The sequence below is a fragment of the Microcebus murinus genome, chromosome X (genome assembly GCF_040939455.1).
Source record: "Microcebus murinus isolate Inina chromosome X, M.murinus_Inina_mat1.0, whole genome shotgun sequence".
Classification (NCBI taxonomy): domain Eukaryota; kingdom Metazoa; phylum Chordata; class Mammalia; order Primates; family Cheirogaleidae; genus Microcebus; species Microcebus murinus.
The window spans coordinates 60,297,099-60,319,583 of NC_134136.1; the positions used below are offsets into that span (position 1 = coordinate 60,297,099).

The following is a 22,485-nucleotide window of genomic DNA, read 5'->3' on the forward strand; positions in this document are numbered from 1 at the left end:
CTGGGAAAGCTCAGTAGAGCAGGAGGGGTGTGTGATTTCTGTGTTCTTGCTGCCATAGGCAATTTTCCAAGGTTTTCACCTCAGCCACAAAGATAAGTGGAGGAAAGCCATTCTGCATGAACATATTCATTTCTTTTATATCATCTTTAAGTATTAATATATAGCACCAAGATAGACCAGGAAAAATTGCCCTGAGTACTGAGGCATTTATCATTTGAGGCCTTGTTTTTGCAGTTTGGACAGATATATATTTTTCCAAAATGATTTCCAGTTCCTACTGAATCCATATGGAGATACCACATCTGTATTGTCTATTCTTATTCTCTAGACATCTAGCCAAAAAAATGCAAATTTCCAAGTGAAATTATGAATTATCATTGCTTTTTTGAATTTGTTTAAGGAAACACTCAAGGAGGATATTTCAAGAACATACTTTCTGGATGAAGATAGGTGGTGAGATCACCAAGAGAATTTTCTTTGGACAGCTACTGTTCTAATTGGTACCTGTGTCAGATATTTATCAGACTGTGAAAACAGAAAGTTCAAAAGGCCATTTAGTTCACCATCCTTACCCTTAGGCAAGATCCTACAAGCTATCCAAGATAAGATTTTTGTCTGCCTTGTCCTTAAATATGTCAAGAAATTGTGTTTTCTACCCAAGTAACCTGAAACAGGACCAGTAATATATAACTCTTCAGAATTGAAAAATTTATCCTTCTGTATAACTCAAGTATTCCGCTTAATTTAAAGTAATTTATTCTAGTAATTTATTCTAAAGTAATTTATTCTAATATAAAGTAATTTATTCTCCTTTCCCTTAAAGAAATATTTGGGTTTTTTTCTTTCTTGATGAGTGTCTTTAGGTCACTCCTAAACTTTCCCTTTTCAAACTAAATTTTATGTGTCTTATAAAACTTTGTGAACATTTTTTTCTATTTTTTCTAGTAGTAGAAATAACTAACATTTGTTGAACACTTCATACTTAATATATGCCAGTGACTCAGCTAAGTAATTTAAATACATGATCCTATTTAATCCTTACAATCATACTGTGAGATAGGAAAGTATTCATTTTCACCTTATATGTGAGAAAACTGAGGCTTCGAGAAGTAACCTGACTATGGTCATATAGCTAGTAAGTGGCAGAGCTGGGATTTGAATCCCAGGCCAGTTGACTCCAAAGCCAGAACTCTTCATTGCCAGGTTATACTAAACTATCTTCTAAGCTACCCAAGCCAAAAATCATTTTAAAAAATATAGAGATTAGGGCTTAAGTAGTTTTCTAATAAAGATGGAAATATTGCTATATTTAGGACATAATCAGATAGGAGTCAGAACATTAATTGATATGTTCTATTAATAGCATTATTCTGTTAATTTTTAGGACAAAAATCCTGTACACATCCTATAAAAGAATGTTCTGATTATTACCTTCAAGATATTTTTTGTAGCCTCTGAAAATAAAAAGATGAATTCTATATAGACTTCAGTTTGTTATTTACTCAGTACAAATAGAGTGCTTGGCACCCCAGGGAAACAGGCTCTCTAAGAGCTTATGATCTAGATATTGGGCTAGCCATGGCTCTGCATATAAGACATTCATAGTATACACCTTTTTATTCTTCTGTTTGAAAGGAATCTTGTCTATTTAGGAAGTTAAGATGGCTTCCTAGAGCTGGTAAGTTTTCAAAAATGGAATGAGGTCATCACAGTGGCTCATGCCTATAATCCCAGCAGTTTGGGAGGCCAAGGCTGGAGGATCACTGAAGTCTGAGCAACATAGTGAGAACTTGTCTCAACAAAAAATTAAATTAAAAAAACAATTAGTAGGGCGTGGTGCCATGTGCCTATAGTTCCATGTACTCGGGAGGCTGAGGCAGGAGGATTGCTTAAGCCCAGTTAAAGGTTGCAGTGAGCTATGATCACACCACTTCACTCTAGCCTGGGTGACAGAGCCAAGATCCTTTCTCTAAAAATTAAAATTAAATAAAAATAAATAAATAATTGAATGAATCTAGGAAATAGGTTAGCCATACCAGAATGGGCCATTGAAGTGTGAGCCGGGTGCAGTGGCTCACGCCTGTAATCCTAGCACTCTGGGAGGCTGAGGCGGGTGGATCTCTTGAGCTCAGGAGTTCGAGACAAGCCTGAGCAAGAACAAGACCCTGTCTCTACCAAAATTAGCCGGGCATGGTGGCGCATGCCTGTAGTCCCAGCTACTCGGGAGGCTGAGGCGGGAAGATGGCTTGAGCCCAGGAGTTTGAGGTTGCTGTGAGCTAGGCTGACGTGACACTCTAACCTGGGCAACAGAGTGAGACTCTGTCTCAAAAAAAAAAAAATGAAGTGTGATGGCAACATATTTGTCTGCTCAACATAGATGTCCTGTGGGCATCTTAAACTCAACTTGTCTAAACCAGTATTCATCACTCTGCACCCTGAACTTGATTCTCTTTCTGTATCCTTTACCTTCAATTCCCTCCTTACACATCAGTCATGTTGATTCTATTTCTGGGATGTCTCTGCCTTTTTTTCTTTCTTAATGCTACCCTATATCCAGTCTTCCTCTTCCCATCCTTCCAACATACTTCTGGTATTTACTTGATCTCTGCTTTTAAAAGCTAATGTCATTTTTTAACTCAGAACTTTTAATGATTCCTTACTGCATACAAAATAATATCCAGAGACTTCAGCCTGCCATTCACAAGTCCTATATTAACCTGCCTTTTCCTTCCTTATCTCATTCTTTCTTCTTTCAGTTTCCCCAACATCCTCTCTCTGCTTGTCCTCACTGCTGTGCATGTACTGATGTTCACCTCTGCTTGCGGTTCCCTTTTCCTCCTAGCTGCTGCTTAACATTTTGGGGGGTCCACATCAAAGTTCATACTTTGCCTCTGTCATACAACATAACACAATTTGCATTGTATTTGGTACACACGTGCAAGACTTTCTTCTCTACAGCTTTGTGGACTCTGGGAGAATAAAACTATTCTGTTTGCCTGACATAGGATTATGTGGGGGTAATGCATGGAAAACATTTAGCATGGTGCTTGTGTCTCCTTTGTGCTTAGTAGCATTCTAATAAGTGGGCACTTATTTTTGGTTGTATTTAAAGATGGAAAGGGATTCAATTGAATAATAGTGTGAAGCCTTAAATAATGGGCTAGTAAATTGACCAGGGAAGCCATGGCATAGCATAAAATTCTTCTGTTTTGATTAATCAAAGTTTTTGTTTGCAGCTTTTAGCAGCTTGAAAAGGGAGGAGAGCAATCTAGATGGAAAAAATCAGGTTGGTTATTTCTTCTGGATGGTGGAGAGCTGTATATGCCTCAAACATGAGGGTTCTCGTGTTTCTTCAACCTGCTCTCTCCCACTATGGTGTTACTGATATTTTTGTGGTTTCCTTAGGCACCATATTTGTCAAGGCACTCATATCATATAGAGTCTAGAATTCATCTATCCGTTTATTTTATCAAATACTTAATTGAATGCCAACTTTGTGCCAAGCATAATGCTAGCCACTTTGAATGTAAACAAGAATAAATGTGGTTTAACCTTAGATGTATTTAAAGAATATCGTAGGAGATCTGGGAAAGAGGATCACAATTAATTCTAACAAGTAAGAAGGCGCCATAGAAAGTGACATTTGAAATGTGTTCTACCAAGAGAGTAATGCTGTGAAAGTCAAAGGGTGAAGAGTTTCAAGGAGGAGGAAGTGGTGAAAAATATTAAATAAATACTAAATTCCTGTGCTACCTGAAGTAGAGAGTGTGTCTCATATAGCATCCAGTAAGGGCAAAATGGTATGCCCACAGCATATAGAATGATGCTACTTTGCTTTGCACATTCATAAAAGCAGAAGATGCCAGGTGACTATTGGTGCTAATAAATCTTTAGAGCAGTGATTCCTAACTAACTCTACTGAATCAGAAAAAAGGGTGGAGGTTGGAGGTTGCAGACAGGTGTCTTTTGGAAAAGGTTCCCAGGTGATTTTTGATGATCACCCTTGGTTATGGACCATTGCCTTAGGGCAGGGGTTGGCAAACTTTCTGTAAAGGACCAGATAATATTTAAGGTTTTGCAAGCCATATGATCTCAGTTGCATTCACAGACAGTACACAAAGAAATGAGGGTAGCTGTGTTGCAATAAAACTCTATCTACAAAAACAAGTAGCAGGCTGGATTGGGCCCACAGGACACCTGCTTTAGGGTATTTTTGGAGGAAAAGGGTAAATTTTCTTTCTGAAGATTTTTCAGTGGCCTCACTGTCATCTGTGTAACTAGGTGAACATGCATTGTGAATGTATTCAGATAAATGTGAATTTTTTTAGAAAGCTCCAATTATGACATGCAGATTAATTTTAATATATGCAGATATCTTACAGAGGTGATTAAGCAGAATGGATGTAAGGTCAAAAGTAGAAACTTCAAGTGTAATGATGGAGAAAATTCAGTCTTTGGCTATTACTGAATAAGTTCACTTTTTTAAATGCACGGTTTTTGTTTTTTGTTTTTTTTTTTTTTTTTTTTTTGAGACAGAGTCTCGCTTTGTTGCCCAGGCTAGAGTGAGTGCCGTGGCGTCAGCCTAGCTCACAGCAACCTCAAACTCCTGGGCTCGAGCGATCCTTCTGCCTCAGCCTCCCTGGTAGCTGGGACTACAGGCATGTGCCACCATGCCCGGCTAATTTTTTATATATATATCAGTTGGCCAATTGATTTCTTTCTATTTATAGTAGAGACGGGGTCTCGCTCTTGCTCAGGCTGGTTTTGAACTCCTGACCTTGAGCAATCCGCCCGCCTCGGCCTCCCAAGAGCTAGGATTACAGGCGTGAGCCACAGCGCCCGTAAATGCACGGTTTTTAACCACTTCGGACCAGCATCGACTGTAGCCACAGATGAATGCGCACAGCCAAGCATCGACTATAGTCGACAGCCACAGATGAACGCATACAATGACTTTAGCTGACAGCCGTGATATGACTTCCAATTTTTCATTTATCAAAATAAAATTGTGAACATTTAAAAATAACGTAATGAAAACATATATGTATATGTTACCTATTCTGATTTACATTACAAGGAAAGCTGCCTGTAAAGTAAAGCAAGCTTTCAGTGCTTTAAAGCTTTCCTCATCACACAAGAACAAAACAGATTCGTCGTCAATGCACAGCACACACTATTGCGCAGACTATGAGTGCTGGCTGTGGGCAAGGTTTCACGGCTGGTGAGCGCCATACCGAAGTGGTTAAATACTTTTTTGTAATTGGGAATACTGTAAATTAATGTCATTATATGTTAATAATTCTCATTCATTTATGCTAATGGAGGAGAACCAAAACCAATAATATAAAATAACTTATGTCTGGTTTGGGGGGATGTCTTGGTACTTACTTGAGCATGGATGTATTTTTGGTGTTCTTCACAGTTAAAATATTGCAAGCAGCACAGCAGTTTAGGGTACCCTCAGCTGGAAAAAACCCATACCTGAGAAGAACCTAAACATAAAGATCGGAGCTCAGAAAATGTCTGTCTGAACCTTTCAGATAAACAAAAGAAAATTCAGGAGTGCCAATAAGAGAATTTATATTCCTTATCAATCATGATTCAGAAAGTTGGATGGAGTTGGAGTATGTGATCTCAGAGCAAGTTCAGGAGATTAGGTTAGGTAAGAATTGATAGGCTTAGTTCATTTCCCTCAAATTTCTAAGATGTCTGAAGTGATCTATTCAGTAACTGCTTAGATTTATTCTGTTACTCTAGTAAAAACTTAACAAGTACTTTTCATCAGCCCTATTTTTTAGAAGCACCTGGAATTTAAGGTCCTAATGTATTTTTCAAGTAGCCTATCACTTTTCAATGACTTTTACAGCTTTCGGATTTCATTGTTGCTTTCCAGCTTTCCATTTAGACTTTTTAAGTAGTGTTTGTGTTTTTATGAGACCTCATGCAAAATGCTGTATTTTTAAAAAATGTACTATAACAAATAGCTTAGACCAAAAAAAAAATTTTTTTTTTTAAAGTAGTAGCTGTAGGATCAGACAGAAAGAGTTATCACTTCATGTTCCACCCTGTCATGAAGTGGTATTCTTTTTAGGAATTCTTAACAGATAAATTGGACATCTCTGATAGTTAACCAGATAATTCACAGGCCATTCTATTCTCTAATTACTATAAACAAAGCAATGAATGTGAAGTTAAGGAGCATTTGGGGGGCATTTCTGAAAACTTGCCCCAATTGTTCTGTCCTGCTTTCTAGTTTTTACTGGAGATAATGTTATATGTTATTAAAAGCAAAGCAATAAAACCAAACACCTTTGTAAGGAGAGCTGCTGCCACTTTATTTTTGGTTTGTATCTCCTGTGAAAATATCCTTGATACGCTGTTCCCTGGTCCAAGTGCTTCTAGCATTTATTTCTTTGTCTCTACAGGCTCAAGAACCTGGCCTCTTTTGGTACCCTCCTTTACATTCTCTCTGCATCCATAACAAGTTTCTTGAGAGTAGTGACTACTTGGCAGTGAGAATTTGTATGTATATGCTGCTAATCAGTTAATGGCATGCATAGTAAATATGCAGCAATTAAGCTGGGCAAAGCTAAGTTGTAGAAAGCTCTTCCTCCCTCTTTTCCTATGGCTCTGTCTAACCTTCAGGTTCCAGCTTTTCCCCAAGAGCCTTCTCTTTCTGCCTATCCTAGAAGTTGGCAATCTCATTTTCGATTTACTCCCCTGTAGCAACTGAAAAAGCAGTATTTTCCCTTTTGTTTTTTAAGGCTTTTTTTGCAAACTGAATTTCAGTCCTGGCCTACTTCAGTTGACTGAGGAGCAGGTATGTTCCAGACTCTGGCTTCTATCAGTCTTTAACTAAGTCATGGTCCTTTTAGTTCCTTGTGTCTCCTTTCATGCATGACTTAGTTCCTCTTTCATCTGTGGGTCAGCTCCTTGAGACTGTGCTTATGTGGCACAACTTAACCTTAAGTTAGTGTAGCTTTTCTAACAATACTGTGGAGATGCCATGCAAATATCTGTAATAGGACATGGCCTTTTTTCCCAATCTTCCCAATTTGGACCTGGTAATTAATTATTGAGGTTTACTGGGTCTACTGTGTAGCTAACTGAATAGAGCAGTAAAAATAAAAAAGAAATCTTTATCTGTGAAGTTTTCACCTTTATTTAAACCAAGAACTTGATATCAGGATATAAGCAGGATACACTGACAATTAACATTTATACCTAAGTTGGAGTCAGGAAATTAGCCCTCAATAGAATATTTGATATGTGGGTTATGCCTTTTTTTTAGGGGGTGAGGGAGGTCTACCATTGCTCTGGAAAAACATGTTCCTGTCAGGTTAACTTTGGTTCTCCCACATTTGAGGGAACCATGGATACAGTGCAAGCATGAGAAATGGCAGCTGACAGTCACTCTGCTGAGGGCCCATCAGGAACTGTGGCAAATTGGAGAGCAAATGTTTTGTGTAAAGGGGGATACTGGATGTCATTACTAGGGTTCAACCAATTGGTGCCTCATGGTGGTAGTGGTGGTGGTGGTAGCAGGCCCATTTTCCAATCATTCTACTTTTTTCAAGAGAAGGAGTCGTTCCTTTGGTTTTATTTCCCATAACTTTTTTTTTTTTTTTTTTGAGACAGTGTCTCGCTTTGTTGCCCAGGCTAGAGTGAGTGCCATGGCATCAGCCTAGCTCACAACAACCTCAAACTCCTGGGCTCAAGTGATCCTCTTGTCTCAGCCTCCCAAGTAGCTGGGACTAAAGGCATGCACCGCCATGCCCGGCTAATTTTTTCCATATATATTTGTTAGCCAATTAATTTCTTTCTATTTATAGTATAGAGATGGGGTCTCGCTCTTGCTCAGGCTAGTTTTGAACTCCTGACCTCGAGCAATCCGCCCGCCTCCGCCTCCCAGAGTGCTAGGATTATAGGCTTGAGCCACCGAGCCCGGCCTCCCATAACATTTTTAAAAAGCCCATACTAGCCACCTAGCTACCTAGCTGGTTTCCCAGCTTCTTTAATTTTTCTTTTTATCTCTTCTTAGTTCTCAGCCTTGCTGATCTTATACCCCAAACATTCTTGCTACTGCTTACTCTGTGCCCCTTCAACTGGATTGTTCTCCCCAATTTCACCATTCCCAATCCTAGGTCAGACTGTTTAAATATTTTTAGAATTACCTGAAGATAGTTATGTTAAATCTGCAAATATTAGAAACATGAATGAGAAAAATATGCCATATTAAAAATTCTCCAATAACAGAGTAAGCTTACAGTCAACAGATTTATTGAGCACTACTTCATAGGGCACAGTGTTAATTTTTAAAAAAACAGTCTAGAAGGAATTGATGGATAAAATCTATACATTTATAAAGATAATTAGTCATATAAGGAAGTAAAATGGCAAGAACCAAAATGAACACTATGTATCTTAAGTCCCATTAGGAGTTCAGGTAAATAGGGTTATTTTAGGAATATAGCATAGTAGACTTAAACATAGCAGTTATTTTTCCTTTTTGCATTCGTAGGTAAGCAAGCAAATGTAAACTTTGTATTTTGGTTTTATTATGGATACTTTTTGCTATTTTTGTTAGTACCTTACCAGAAATTTGCTTGTATATGAATATTGCATAAAATAGGTCCTATGAATTCTAATTCAGCAAAATTCCTCCTCTTAACCTTGAAAAGAATTTTCTACTCTGAAAATATTTTTATTGGTATGTCTTCCTCTTACTCTTCTTCCTTGAGTGAAACTAACAATAAAAATAAATAAGCTTTTTAAAAAAATTATCTGTCCAAAGTTGCTATATTAAGTGGTTATTTGCAAAATGGATTTATTTCACTATAGTAGACTGAAACAAATTACTTTGGGCAGATTAGAATTTATAACCAGCCCAAAACGATTTTGATATATTTCGGGCTTTTGGTTTCTGTCTCATTCTCACCAAACTGAGAGACAGGTATTGGAAGCATTTGCTAGAGTATTCCCAATATATTTTTTTAAATATTTTTTTTGCATATAAAAGTACTTTTTCCCATTGTAGAAAAATCAGAAAATATAGGGAATTGTGAAGAAAACCAGCTACCTAGAGATAGCCACTCAGCATTTTATATTTACTTCTACCTATTTTTAAAGAATATGTGTTATAAACATACTAGAGTTCATAATTCACATAGTTTTGTATCCTGCCTCATTTTTTTCCCTTAACATTGTACATAAATCTTTTCTATGCCATCAGAGTTTCTTTGAAAAGTGTGACTATAGAATATTTCTTCACATGGGTGTACACTAATTTATTTAAACATTTTTCAGTTTTCTGTAAATGGTTGTACATTTTAGACTGTTCTAAATAATTCTGCAATGAATGTGCTTGTACATTAATTGCTTGAGTCTGATTATTTTTTAGACTAGATTTATAGAAGTAAAATTACTCTATCAGAGAATACCAACTTTTAAAAAGCCTTTGGTAAATAAGGTAAATTGCTTTCCAGAGAGTGTATACCAATTTCCAGTAGTATAAAAGAGTGCCCATCTCAGTATGTCTTTGCCAATGTTGAGCTGAATACAGTATTTTTAACAGCACCTCTTTTAGTTTTTTGCTTGCTAATTGAATTCAGTAATTTTTTAAAAAATGTACCAATTGAAATCTGTTTTAGAATAAGTTTTAAGGCTGGGTGAGGTGGCTCACGCCTGTAATTCTAGCTCTCTGGGAGGCCGAAGCAGGCGGATCGTTTGAGTTCAGGAGTTTGAAACCAACCTGAGCAAGAGTGAGACACCATCTCTACTATAAATAGAAAGAAATTAATTGGCAAACTAATATATATATATAGAAAAAATTAGCTGGGCATGGTGGCACATGCCTGTAGTCCCAGCTACTTGGGAGGCTGAGGCAGGAGGATTGCTTGAGCCTAGGAGTTTGAGGTCGCTGTGAGCTAGGCTGACGCCATGGCACCCACTCTAGCCCGGGCAACAAAGCGAGACTCTGTCTCAAAAAAAAAAAAAATAGAATAAGTTTTAAAATAAACTACTTGCAGTAGAATTCTTAATGACATGGGATAATGTTCAATTTATTAAGTCAAAAAATTAGGTTGCAAAATAGTATATGTAGAATCATGTAGAAAAATACTTTCACATAAGCATTGTAACACTATAAGGCATCTCTGCTAATGAGTATGAGTAATTTTTAGATTTTCTTTGTGTTGTCCAGAATTTCTCTAATAAGTCCATGTTTTTGATCAGAAATATAATTACTAAAATAATAGAACCTCATAATTAAGCTGGAGTTCAAATGCTCTACATCCTTAAGAATTTATAAGCCATCCCAAAGCTGTCCCTGCTTGATAATTTGGCATCGTATTTCTTTTTACAGTAATACTTTAAAGTTTCTATATTTATTTAAGGAAATGGGGTATTTCTTGAGTAGTAATTATGGGCACTGGGCCTCCTATTTTCTGAGAAGTACCTGTATTGAGAGTGTTTATGTTTCTAAGTTGTATATGAGTATTTTAAATGATAGCTTGAATGAGAGTTTGAGTGTTTGACTTGTTTAGAGAAATTTAAGAAATTTTATTGTAATTCATATTAGTCTTTTGGTATACCAAAAATTGCTTAGGGGCCAAGTAATCTAAAAGTTAGGATGGAAAGTGTTCTTTATCTTCAAGTTAATAAAGAGGAATGAGAATAGTTTAGAAAAAGTATCTAGCAAACAAGGAACAAATTAAAAGTTAAGATGTACTTATTGCGAATCTATTACTATTTTGACATGGCATTTATAGCTTAGGAAATAGCCTCATTAAAAGTTCACTCAGTACAGTACACTGTGATATGTTAAACAAAACCACTAACACTTAATATGTACTTCTTTTAAAACAATTTTTTTCTAAATCTAGAACATGAGCTAGTTAACCCATATGAATTATCCAATAAAAACAAAAGGTAAGGTATATTAAAATATTTTGAAAGAATTTGTTCTTTTATCTGTTTGCCTGAATTCATAACACAAAAGGTAAGTAACAGATTAAATTGAAGTAGAAGCATATTTTCACCATATAATTAACTTGACATCACAGTATTCTCAAAGCTTGAGGTATTAAAAGAAACTACCTTCCCTCAAACTGAAGTGACTGAGGGCAAAAAAAAAAAAAAAAATACTGTCTAATTCCTTTATCATCTCTCCTTCTCTCACTTTAAATTGATTTTATCAGGTTCTCAAATAGTATGTGAGATTTTCTCCCAAAGATTTTCATTGATTAAGTGGAAATTTTAAGGAAAAATTTTTTCTGGTATGAGACATTTTCCCTGGTTAGTTATATACAGGAAGATCTGGATGCAAAAAAAGGCCTAACTCTTTTATGATGGTGTGTACAGCTCACTTTCCTGATTTGCAGTATTTCAGATTTTTCTCTTGACCGCAATGACAAAATAAATATTAATATTCTGTTAATTTTATCAGTGTTAAACATGGAAAAAAAATACCCCCCAAAAGAATTTTAGTGAAAGTATTTTTAAGGGAGAAAATAAGAAAAATAACATTAATTACAAAATTTCTCAATAACCAGTTTGTTTTCGTTGACAGAAATTGCTATGCCTCTAACCTGATATCACAACCTTAGAAATTCACATGCTAATAATATTATTTTGTCGTTTTGCTGTAGATGTGTTCTTTATGCCATTGTCCTGGAGCAACAATTGGTTGTGATGTGAAAACATGTCACAGGACATACCACTACCACTGTGCATTGCACGATAAAGCTCAAATACGAGAGAAACCTTCACAAGGAATTTACATGTAATTATTTAACTTCTCTTTAAGTTTTTTTTAACAGTCATACTTTAGGCTTTTGTAAAAAAATTTTCTGTTTCAAAGCATTCCATCATCCCATAAAGGGTATTTTAATAAGGAATTTAATACTTCGAGAAATGTTGTAGGATGTTTAATAATATTTTTTGAAGTTAGCTTGTGAATGGGGTAAAGTGTACTGCTCATTTCCTTAATTTGAAAAATGAATTTAGTTTGCTTACTTGATAATTCTTTAATTCTTCATGTTTTATAGGGTTTATTGCCGGAAACACAAGAAAAGTGCACATAATTCTGAAGGTATGTCATTCAGCTGCTTTTCAGTTCCAAGAAGAAATTTGAATAAAATATGAGTGAATTATACTATGTTACTTTTACCATAAGACATATCTCAATATTAAATACATTGAATAATTTAGAGAAGTGTTACAGTAAATGAATGTGCATAGTGAAACAAGATCTGAATTTTTAAGAAAATTTTTGCCCCAAAGTTCTTGTAAAGTGTTCATTGAAAATTTATTTGTCTTTAGTAAGAAATGATGCTAGTGGTTACATGGTTCTATAAGGGTAATATTTGAGATCCTTGATACTGTCAGATATTACAGATAATATGAACTTGGGAATACTAGTACATTTTGTGATCAACAGGTTTTCTGTTACATTTTTATTCACATTGTAGTACTTTTTTAAAAAAAATACAGACATGTTAATAAGTAACCAAATTTAAAATAGACACTTTTAAAATTTTTTTATAGTTGTTTCCACTTAAATTTCTACAAAACCAAGTTAGTCATGTTTATATATATATATATGTAGCCAAGTTGTACTTGGTCTTTAAAAGATATAGGAAGGTTCTCAAATTGAATTCTGACTTCTTTCAAACTTTTTCAAACAAATGGTTTTGATACTTTTACTAGCAATATAAAATGGCTTAGATTTAATCTGAGATTGTTCTATCCTTTCATTTAGATTAGAGATCTTTAAAATTTTTGTTAGCTTCTAAGAACATGTTGCTTAGAATTAGAATGGTTTGAGCACTGTTGTTTTAGGAAGTTGTTTCTTTTATAAAAACTTGCCTAATTATTTCTGTTAGCATATTAAAATTAATGGCCCTTTTTGCTCTCTTAGATCTTGGCTTTTGTAATACAGAATAGTATTGTTTCTACTTCTGGACTCCAGATTAATCCAAATACTTTAAAGTGCTGGTTAAAAATACAGTCATTAGCAAAATCTAGTCTTTAAGGTAAACAGACTGGATAAATAATAAAAACAGAATGTTTTGAGGTGATAAAGTATGACTGAAAAACCTTTATAGTGCTTTTCTTCTGTGTTTTTCCTCAATTTTAGAATTGAATAAAAAAAAATCCTTTGTGAAAGATTAAGCTTTCCTACCTTTCATTACTTCAGATTTTAATTTTAGTGATGATATATGTTAAGCTGAGGACTGAGACTCACGATCTGATGAATATGAGCATACTGGGACAGGACATTTGAGATATTTAAGAAGGATGATTGATATATACTGTTTAATATAGACAGCTCCCGTTTTATTCCTTAGATTTCTGAAGCTGATAGTACCATCTAGTGGTAGAGAAAAGTCACTGCAGACTATTTAAAGTAGAATAATTTTGACTACCTTTTTGCTCTGTAAAATTTAATAGTTAGATCTAAATTCATACTTTTGAAGACAACTTTTCTTTCAATGTAACTGGCAGGATTGCTACAACTTCAAATTTTTGATATAATTTATTTGAATTTTGGCTTTAATGTATACATCTATAGAACATCGGGGCCCCTTGTATCATTGATACATATAGCGTGTTTATACTCATTGTAGAACCTGAAGCATAATTTTATAATTTAAAAGTATTACAGGGTTTATATTTTTTGAATTTTGGCTTTTATCACATTCATTTAGTTGGAATTTAGTTGATATTGAGTGATTTGTCAGAAACAGAACTTCCAATTATTCTGTTGTTCTAATGGGAAATGTGTTCTATTTTATGATTGTGATTTATGATGGGGGGCTATAGGATTGTATTTCAGGAACTGTCTTAGAGAATTATACTGTACAAGTCTCTAGAGCAAAGAGGAATTAATACCTGTGGCAATTTTTTGATCATTTGCCATCTGTGGCTCAATACTTACTTTGCTAATACTTAATATGATAAATACTATATAATTAAGTTTGCCTTGTTAGCTTTATGTGAAATAAACTACTTTGAAATATTAAATTTGAGAATAATTGCATAATATAGTAATTTAATTTTCCTATCATAAATAAAATATTATTGAATATTCAATACCTAAAACCCATGCCATCAGTTTTGCTTCAGAACAAAAACATGAACTATGAGACTGCAGAAGCAATTTTTTTCTTTTATCTATAGCCCCAGGTATTGAGTCCATTTGGATGAAGTTTTGAGCTGTCACTATGTCACTAGACTATTACAGTGCCAGTCCCAGGAACTATATATATTTACCTATTAGTGATGATGGCCTAAGAAAATGATTTGAAACATATAAGAAAATATTTCTGATAAAAATATCTCTGCTGATGGCAGAGATATATCACTGATGGTGGCTGCTAACTGAGGACAGGATCCCTCTAGAACTATACACAAGTTGGTAAATTTATTTCACCCACTATGTGCCAGGCCTGTTAGGTAATTGGGGATATAAGGATAAACTAGATTGGTCTCTACTTCCAAAGAGCTTGAAGTCTAATTTGAGAAAAGCACATTCGATAAATAGTTGCACAATTAATTGGTTAGAATTATAACAAATGAATGAGAAATATAGGATACTGTGAGCACATGTTTCAGGGGGGCCTATGAGGAAATTTCATTTAAATTCTTAAAAGATTAAAGAGGATTGGATGAATATTTGATGCAAAAGGAACAGGATCTTTGAAAACCCTGAGACAGGAAGGGACTTGATGCTTTCAAGGATTTGATAGAAAGCTATGAAAGTAAAGGATAGAGTGGCACATGATGAGATTGGGAGAAGAATTCATGGGTCAGATTGGTAAGGAGTTTGGATATTGTCCTAAGGACAACAGCAGGAGATTGAGGGTTTTAAGTAGGGGAACATGGCCTATTGCAGGAATCCTGGTGAGTAGAAGGCTTGGATTCAAGTTGTAACTATGGGGTGAGCAGAAATAGACAGATTTGAGAGAGCGTTTGAAAGTAGAATTGATAGGACTTAGGGAGTAGATGTGCTGCTATAGGAATGAGGGAGAAGATGTACTGGAGATGACTTCAGGGTTTCTGGCATTAGCAAATGGGTGACTGATGGTGCTATTTACTTAAATAATGGTAGAATTAGAATATGCTTATGGGGAAAGTTGATGAGTTAAGTTTGAAAGGTTGAGTTTGAGATACTATGAGCTATCCAAGTATCAGATAAGCAGATGGAGTATATGGTTCTTGTTCTCAGGATAGAGACTTTGGCTAGAGATAGAAAATTGCCAAATGTGAATATAGATAATTGTATCTCTGTGAGTGAGGGGAAAATCCCCTAAGGATAGAATTCAGAAGAGGAGAGGGCTTAGAACTGAACCTTGAGGAACTTTAATAATTAAAGGCTGGGTATAGAAGGATGGGTCTGCAAAGGGAGAGAGAAGGAATGGCTAGAGAGATGGGGGAAAGTCAGATTAGCATTAAGCCCTAGAAGCCAAAGGAAGGAAGAGAGTAGTTCCAGAAGGAATGAAATGGTCGACTTGCTATGTTGTTGAAAAAACATTCATTGGATTCAGTGACAATGGAGCCATTGGTGACCTTAGAGAATAGTTTGGGTAGAGTAGTAGGGGAAGAAGCCACATTAATATGCCCCTCAGAGAAAATGGGAGGTGAGGAATTGGAGACAAGAGACGTAAGTAAGCCTTCTAATATGTTTGCTTATAAAGGGGCAGAGGAATAGTTGGAAATTAAAGGATAGTTTTGTTTTCTCAATACACTTTATTTTTAGAGCAATTTTAGGTTCATAGCAAAATTGAGTGGAAAGTACAGAGTTCCCATATATCTCCTGCCCCTCAACCCCTTAACACACACACACAGCCTCCCCCACTGTCAATATCCCACACCAGAGTGGTACATTTGTTACAATGGATAGACCAATATTGACACATCGTTATCACCTAGAGTCTATAGTTTACATTAAGGTACTCTTGGTGTGGTATATTCTGTGGTTTTTGACATATGTATAATAACATGTATCCACTATACAGTATCAGACAGAATAGATTCACTGCCCTAAAAATCACCTGTGCTCCTCGTATTCATCCCTTCTTTCCCCAAAACCTCTGGCAACCACTGATAGTTTTACTGTCTCCATAGTTTTTCCTTTCTCAGAATGTCATATAGTTGGAATCATAAAGTATATAGCCTTTTCATATTGGCTTATTTCACTTAGTTGGCTTTTCCTTTTTTAAGAGGGAGAATTAGTTCATACATAAATCCTTATGAGAAAAGATGCTATGGGCAGGAAGAGATTGAAGGTATAGGAAAGCAGGTTCAGCACACAAATAAAACAATTAGCTTATGATAGGAGGATATTTCCACTGTAACAGGAGAGTAGGAAGAGGATAGGTGGCTCCTATCTAATCTGTTTTCTCTGTGAAGGAGAATGAGGGAGAAGTGTGAGGGTTGGAAGTTGAAGGAGAGAGAAGGTTTGAAAGAATAGCTGTGAAGACTGGGAGAGGAAGTTTTCCTAGACAAATGTAAGGCTTCCAGACTAGGTTGAGGGCCCAATTGTGGTTTGTAACCATGAATTTATATGGTAGTACCCGTCAGTCAGGTTGTGTGACTTTTTCTTCAGTAATTCAGGATCCTTAATGTAGTGTAGAGAAAGTGGCTGGTTGGTTAAATCAGAATTGGGATCTTTTCAAGTGGATTCAACAAAGAAGTGAAGGGATAAGGGAGTTTAGGATGTTTTCAAGAGAGAAGAGTGAGCTAGATAGGGAGGGAAATGAAGTCAGGAGAATAAGAAGAATCAGGAAGGCGTCAGTGGACTTTGGAGGTCCCGATAAAGTTGAATAACAATAAGAATTAAAGTACTTAGGAAAGCAAGGATTTGTAGCGCCAAAGTGTAACATAGGGATTTCAGAGGCAGAACCATTTTAGGTGATTATAAAGTGTTTTGGTGTGATTAAAAGAATTCAGCAGTTGATGAAAGACATCATTAAAGATCAAGGAACTGAGTGACTAGGTGTTGCTTGGATTGCCCATGTGAACAAGTGAAATCACCCAGGATGATGGCAGGAGTTGGGATGGAGAAAAGGCTGTGAGCTATGTGCTATAAAGAAAGTCTGATGCATGAGGTAGAATGATTGGGAGTTGGTAATTGTTAGCAACAAGGAGGGGAAGAGTGACTATAGCTCCTTTCTACTCAGAGTGTAGGCTGTGGACCAGAATTGGCATCATCTGGGAGCTTGTTAAAACTATCTAAGTTCAAGCCTCACTCTTGACTTACTAAATAGGAATCTCCATTTTAACAAGATCCCCAATGGTTTGTATTCACTTTAAAGTTTGAGAAGCAGTTTAGCTGAATGGCATGGACCTCAAAGATGCAGGGCTTTTTACAAGAGGATAGACAAGTGATGGCTCAACAATGGAAATATTTTATATTTGTACCACCTAATATGGTATCCACTAGCTATGTGTGGTTATTGAATACTTAAAATGGTGTCTTGCCTTCCTATTCTTAATAGGAAATGTACACTTTAAAAATAGGCAGGAATAGCCAGAATTAAATCTTGTATCTTCTGTGTTTTTCTTCTATGTGTCTAGGTAATAACTATATTCTTTACCTTTTTTATATATTTATATTTTCAGTTGTCCAGCTAATTTTTTTCAGTAGAGACGGGGTCCTGCTCTTGCTCAGGCTGGTCTCAAACTCCTGAGCTCAAGCGATCCTCCCACTTCAGCCTCCCAGGGTGCTAGGATTACAGGTGTGAGCCACCACGCCTGGCCTGTAGAAGTACTTTAATAGGATAGCTTATCATCACTAAGCATTTGAGTACCTGTAAGGAACTGTGATTAGATAAGGAACTCTGATTAGGTGATTCATTTAAAATCATTTTCATCAAGAGGTTATGGCCTTTGTATTAATAATTTGTATTGAGCAAAATAATCTCTGATGAGATAGAAAAAGGTATCTAGAGTAGATGCTGTGTGTTAATTACCCACAGCAAGAATGTGTAGAGGATGTAAGTCATGATCACAAACATAACCTCAGGTCAGATTAGGTTCTTGAAATTTTAAGGAACCAAACTTGTGGTTAATTATTTTTCTTAAATGACCCAATATAGAATGTCTTGCATGGGATGGGTATTGAGGAAATGTTTGTAACCTCTCAGTTTCTTTGACTTAAAACTAAGCACAGTAGCTAATGTGTCACTTATTTGGGGATGACACTTCCTTCTTTGGTAGCTTCTCTTGTGCTGGGTCTTAGTAAAGTGAGATGAATTAACAAAACATAATTTCCGTTTTGGGGGAGTGGGGGAGGATATAATTTAGTGACAGATATGTGAAAAACTGATTAAAATACCATGGTGACACATGGAAGTATTCACAGATAAAGGGATATCATGTGTACATCTTACCCTTAAACCTTTTGGAAAAGTACATATAGAGAGAATGAATGATAAAGCAAATGTGGTAAAATATTAACATTTGTGGAATCTGGGTGAAGGGTATACAAGAATTTTTTAAACAAGTTTTTTAAAAAAGTCTGAAATTACTTAAAAAGATGATGCATAGGTGATAAGTGCTTGCATTACAGTGACCATAAAATCCTATGCTTTCTGAGACTGTGTAGAGGAATCTTTTGTGCCTAACCTTGGAGGCTATAATCTTTTATTTTGTTCAGGAGTTGGTGGATTCCCTAATGGACAGTTCTGAAACTTTATTTTAGAGATTGCTTGTCAAATCATATAGCTCTATTTATATTTCAGGAAACGGGGTCACCATAGTTATATTAGAAGTACATTGAAAGAGTGTTATAATTTATATAGATTTGAAGCCTTTGCCTGCTTAAAATTCATTTTGTGTTTTCTTTGTTCTGTTTCTCTAGAATATGCTTACAATTTCTAATCTTCATTACTTTTATTAAATGGAAATTTAGGGAGCTTTTAATGTGATATTAAAGTCTTTAAAATCCTTTAAGTTGAGTAGCATGGAATAGATTTATGAAGTATTGGGAAGGCAGTATTGTGCACTGGTTGAGAGTATGGGCTTTGAAATGAGGTCTGTATTTGAATCCTAGCTCTGCCACTTCTAGTCACGTGATCTTGAGCAAGTTATTTGATATCTCCCAGAAGAGAGCCGCAGATACTGCATCTGTAAATTTGGGTGATTAAAAAAAAAAAACCTACCTCATAGGATTATTATAAGGATTAAATAAAATAATGCATGTTAATCTCTTAACAGTGTTCCTGTCACATAGTGAGTGCTCAGTACTGGCATACCTCATTTTATTGTACTTCACTTTATTGTGCTTTGCAGATATTGCTTTTTTTTTTTTTTTTTTTTTTTACAAATTGAAGGTTTATGGCAACCCTGTGTCAAGCAAGGCTATTGGCACCATTTTTTCCAACAGCATGTGCTTTAGTTTATGTCTCCATCACATTTTGGTAATTATCACAATATTTCATACTTTTTCATTATTATTTTATCTGTTATGGTCATCTGTGATCAGTCATCTTTGATCCTACTATTGCAGCTGTTTTGGGGGACCAGGAATTATGCCTATGTAAGACAGCGAACTTAATGGATAAATGTTGTGTATGTTCTGACTGCTCCCCCAACTGGCCATTCCCTGTCTCTCCTTCCCTTCAGGACTCCGTATTCCCAGAGATACAATAATATTGAAATTAAAATTAGGCCAATGAATAACCCTACAATGGCTTCTTAAGTATTCCAGTGAAAGGAAGAGTCATACTTCTCTCACTTTAAATCAAAAGCTATTATAGAAATGATTAAGCTTAGTGAGGAAGGCATGTTGAAAACTGAGACAAGCCAAAAGCTAGGCCTTTTGCTGTTGCTCCAGTTAGCCAAGTTGTGAATACAAAGGAAAAGTTCTTGAAGGAAATTAAAAGTGCTACTTCAGTGAACACACGAATGTTAAGAAAGTGAAACTGCCTTATTACTGATGTGGAGGAAGTTTTAGTAGTCTGGTTAGAAGATCAAACCAGCTGTACAGCATCCCCTTAAGCCAAAACCTAATTCAGAACAAGGCCCTAACTTATTCAATTCTGTGAAGGCTGAGAGAAGTAAGGAAGCTGCAGAAGAAAAATTTGAAGCTAGCATAGTTGGTTCATGAGGTTTAAGGAAAGAAGTTGTCTCCATAGCATAAAGGTACAAGATGAAGCAGCAAGTGCTTATGTAGAAACTGTGGCAGGTTATCTAGAAGAACTAGCTAAGATCATTGATGAACTTGGCTACACTAAATAATAGGTTTTCAATGTAGACAAACCAGCCATCTACTGGAAGAAGATGCCATCTAGAAGTTTCATAGATAGAGAGGAGAAATCAATACCTGGCTCAAAGGCTGTCTCTATTGTTAGGGGCTAATGGTAACCCTAAGGTGGTGATTTTAAGTTGAAGCCAGTGCTCATTTACCATTCTAAAAATTCTAGGGCCCTTAAGAATTATGCTGAATCTACTCTGCTTATGCTCTATAAATGGATGATAGCACATCTGTTTACAGCATGGTTTACCAAATATTTTAAGCCTGCTTTTGAGACCTGCTCAGAAAAAAGATTCCTTTCAAAGGTGCTTATTGACAGTGCACCTGGTCACACAAGACCTCTGATGGAGATGTACAAGGAGATTAATGTTGTTTGTATGCCGGCTAACACAACATCCATTATGTAGCCAATGGATCAAGGAGTAATTTCAACTTTCAGGTCTTGTTATTTGAGAAATATATTTCATAAGGCTATAACTGTCATAGATAGTGATTCCTCTGATGGATCTGGGCAAAAGTAAATTTAAAAAACTTCTGGAGAGGATTCACCATTCTAGATGCCATTAAGAACATTTGTGATTCAAGGGAGGAGGTCAAAATATCAACATTAACAGGAGTTAAGCTGATTCCTCCAACTCTCAGGGATGATTTTGATGGGTGAAAGACTTCAATGGATGAAGTTAACTGTAGATCTAGTGGAAATAGCAAGAGAACTAGAATTAGAAGACAGAGTCTGAAGATGTGACTGAATTGCTGCAATCTCATGACAAAACTTGAACAGATGAGGAGTTGCTTCTTATGGATGAGCAAAGTGGTTTCTTGAGATGAAATCCACTGTTGGTGAATATGCTGTACACACTCCAAGTCACTTGTGACTCAGCTTTCTGTTTTTCCAGGGGCATTGGGAAGATGACTGATACAACTTAATGGTGGTGTTGTGAGGCTCAATTGAGATAATGCATATAAACTGTGTAGCAAATCTGGTATAGTAAAAACTCAAAAGCTCAAATGTTAGCTTTTATTGTGAATATTTCCAATTTACATATATGTATATATATTTACAAATGAAAGCTGTTAAGATATACAAATAAGCAAAGATAAATGGAGTAAGATGCTTATCACATTTATAGTAGCAGAAACAATGAAAACTTACAAGTCACAAAATAGGGGGCTGGTTATAGTAGATTACTATTAGCTCTTCCAAGGAAGGAGGTGAATTTGTATATACTGACATGGAAAGTTGTCAAGCTATATTAAGTGGAAAAAGCAACATGCAGAATAGTGTGCTTAGAATGCCATTTGTTTGTATATCCTTTTAAAAAACATTTGCACATGCAGAGAAAATAATAGTTAACATTTATTGAGAGTATCTTATGTGCTAATCACTATTCTAAGTACTGTACGTGAACTAACTCATGTGATTCATTCAAGAACCCTCTGAGGTAGGTCTCAGATCCTAGAACACGTGGTATATTGCAGATCCAAGATTCAAAGTCGGGCCCTTAACCACTGAGGTTGAGAAAAGTAGCAATTAACAATGACTACCTGGCAGGGAGAGAGGGCAGCTCAGGAAGGAAGGGAGGAAGGGAGGGAGGAAGAGAGGGAGGGAGGAAGAGAAGGAGGGAGGGAGGGAGAGAGGAAGGAAGGAAGCAAGCAAGCTAAGGAGCTAGCTGGCAGCGCAGAGCAGGTTGTAGTAGAAGGTGAAAGGAAGATTTTTACTTCATTTATGCAAATAGTCAATTATAATTAGAAAAGAAAAATAATTTTTAAAATGATAAAACATTTTCACAATTTTAAGTTGGGGGAAAAAAGCAGTGGGTTACAACCATGGAAAATTTAAACATAGCTGCTGTGACTAGCTTTGTATTCACATTTTCAATTATTATTTTTTTAAAGGCTGTGTCTTGCTATGTTGCCCAGGCTGGCCTTGAACTCCTGGGCTCCAGTGATCTTCCCACCTCAACCTACTGAGTAGATGGGACTTAGGTGTGTGCCACCATGCCTGGCTCTCAATTATTTTTTAGGTTAAATTCCTATACCTGTTCCACTGTTTTGTAGTTCCCTTTAAAAAAAAAAAAATTCCTATACCTGAAATCACTGGGCCTAAGGGTGCAAACTTTTTAAGGTTCGCTATGCACATTGCCATATTGTTTTCCAGAAAGATTATGCTAGGTTAATTGGCATCAGCAGTAGATGATCTCCCCCCCTTTCACTACCTTGGATAT

At 36.0% G+C, this 22,485-nt stretch overlaps 1 protein-coding gene across 2 annotated transcripts in view; it reads left to right on the forward strand.

Moving 5' to 3' along the window:
* Positions 1–22,485, forward strand: part of PHF6 (PHD finger protein 6) — a 49,627-nt gene that overhangs the window by 8,577 nt on the left and 18,565 nt on the right. For both annotated transcript variants that reach the window (XM_012764775.2, XM_012764780.2), the window contains 2 exons: positions 11,649–11,782; positions 12,048–12,091. In XM_012764775.2, coding sequence (XP_012620229.1) covers positions 11,649–11,782; positions 12,048–12,091 — 178 coding nt within the window. The remainder of the gene's footprint in view (positions 1–11,648; positions 11,783–12,047; positions 12,092–22,485) is intronic.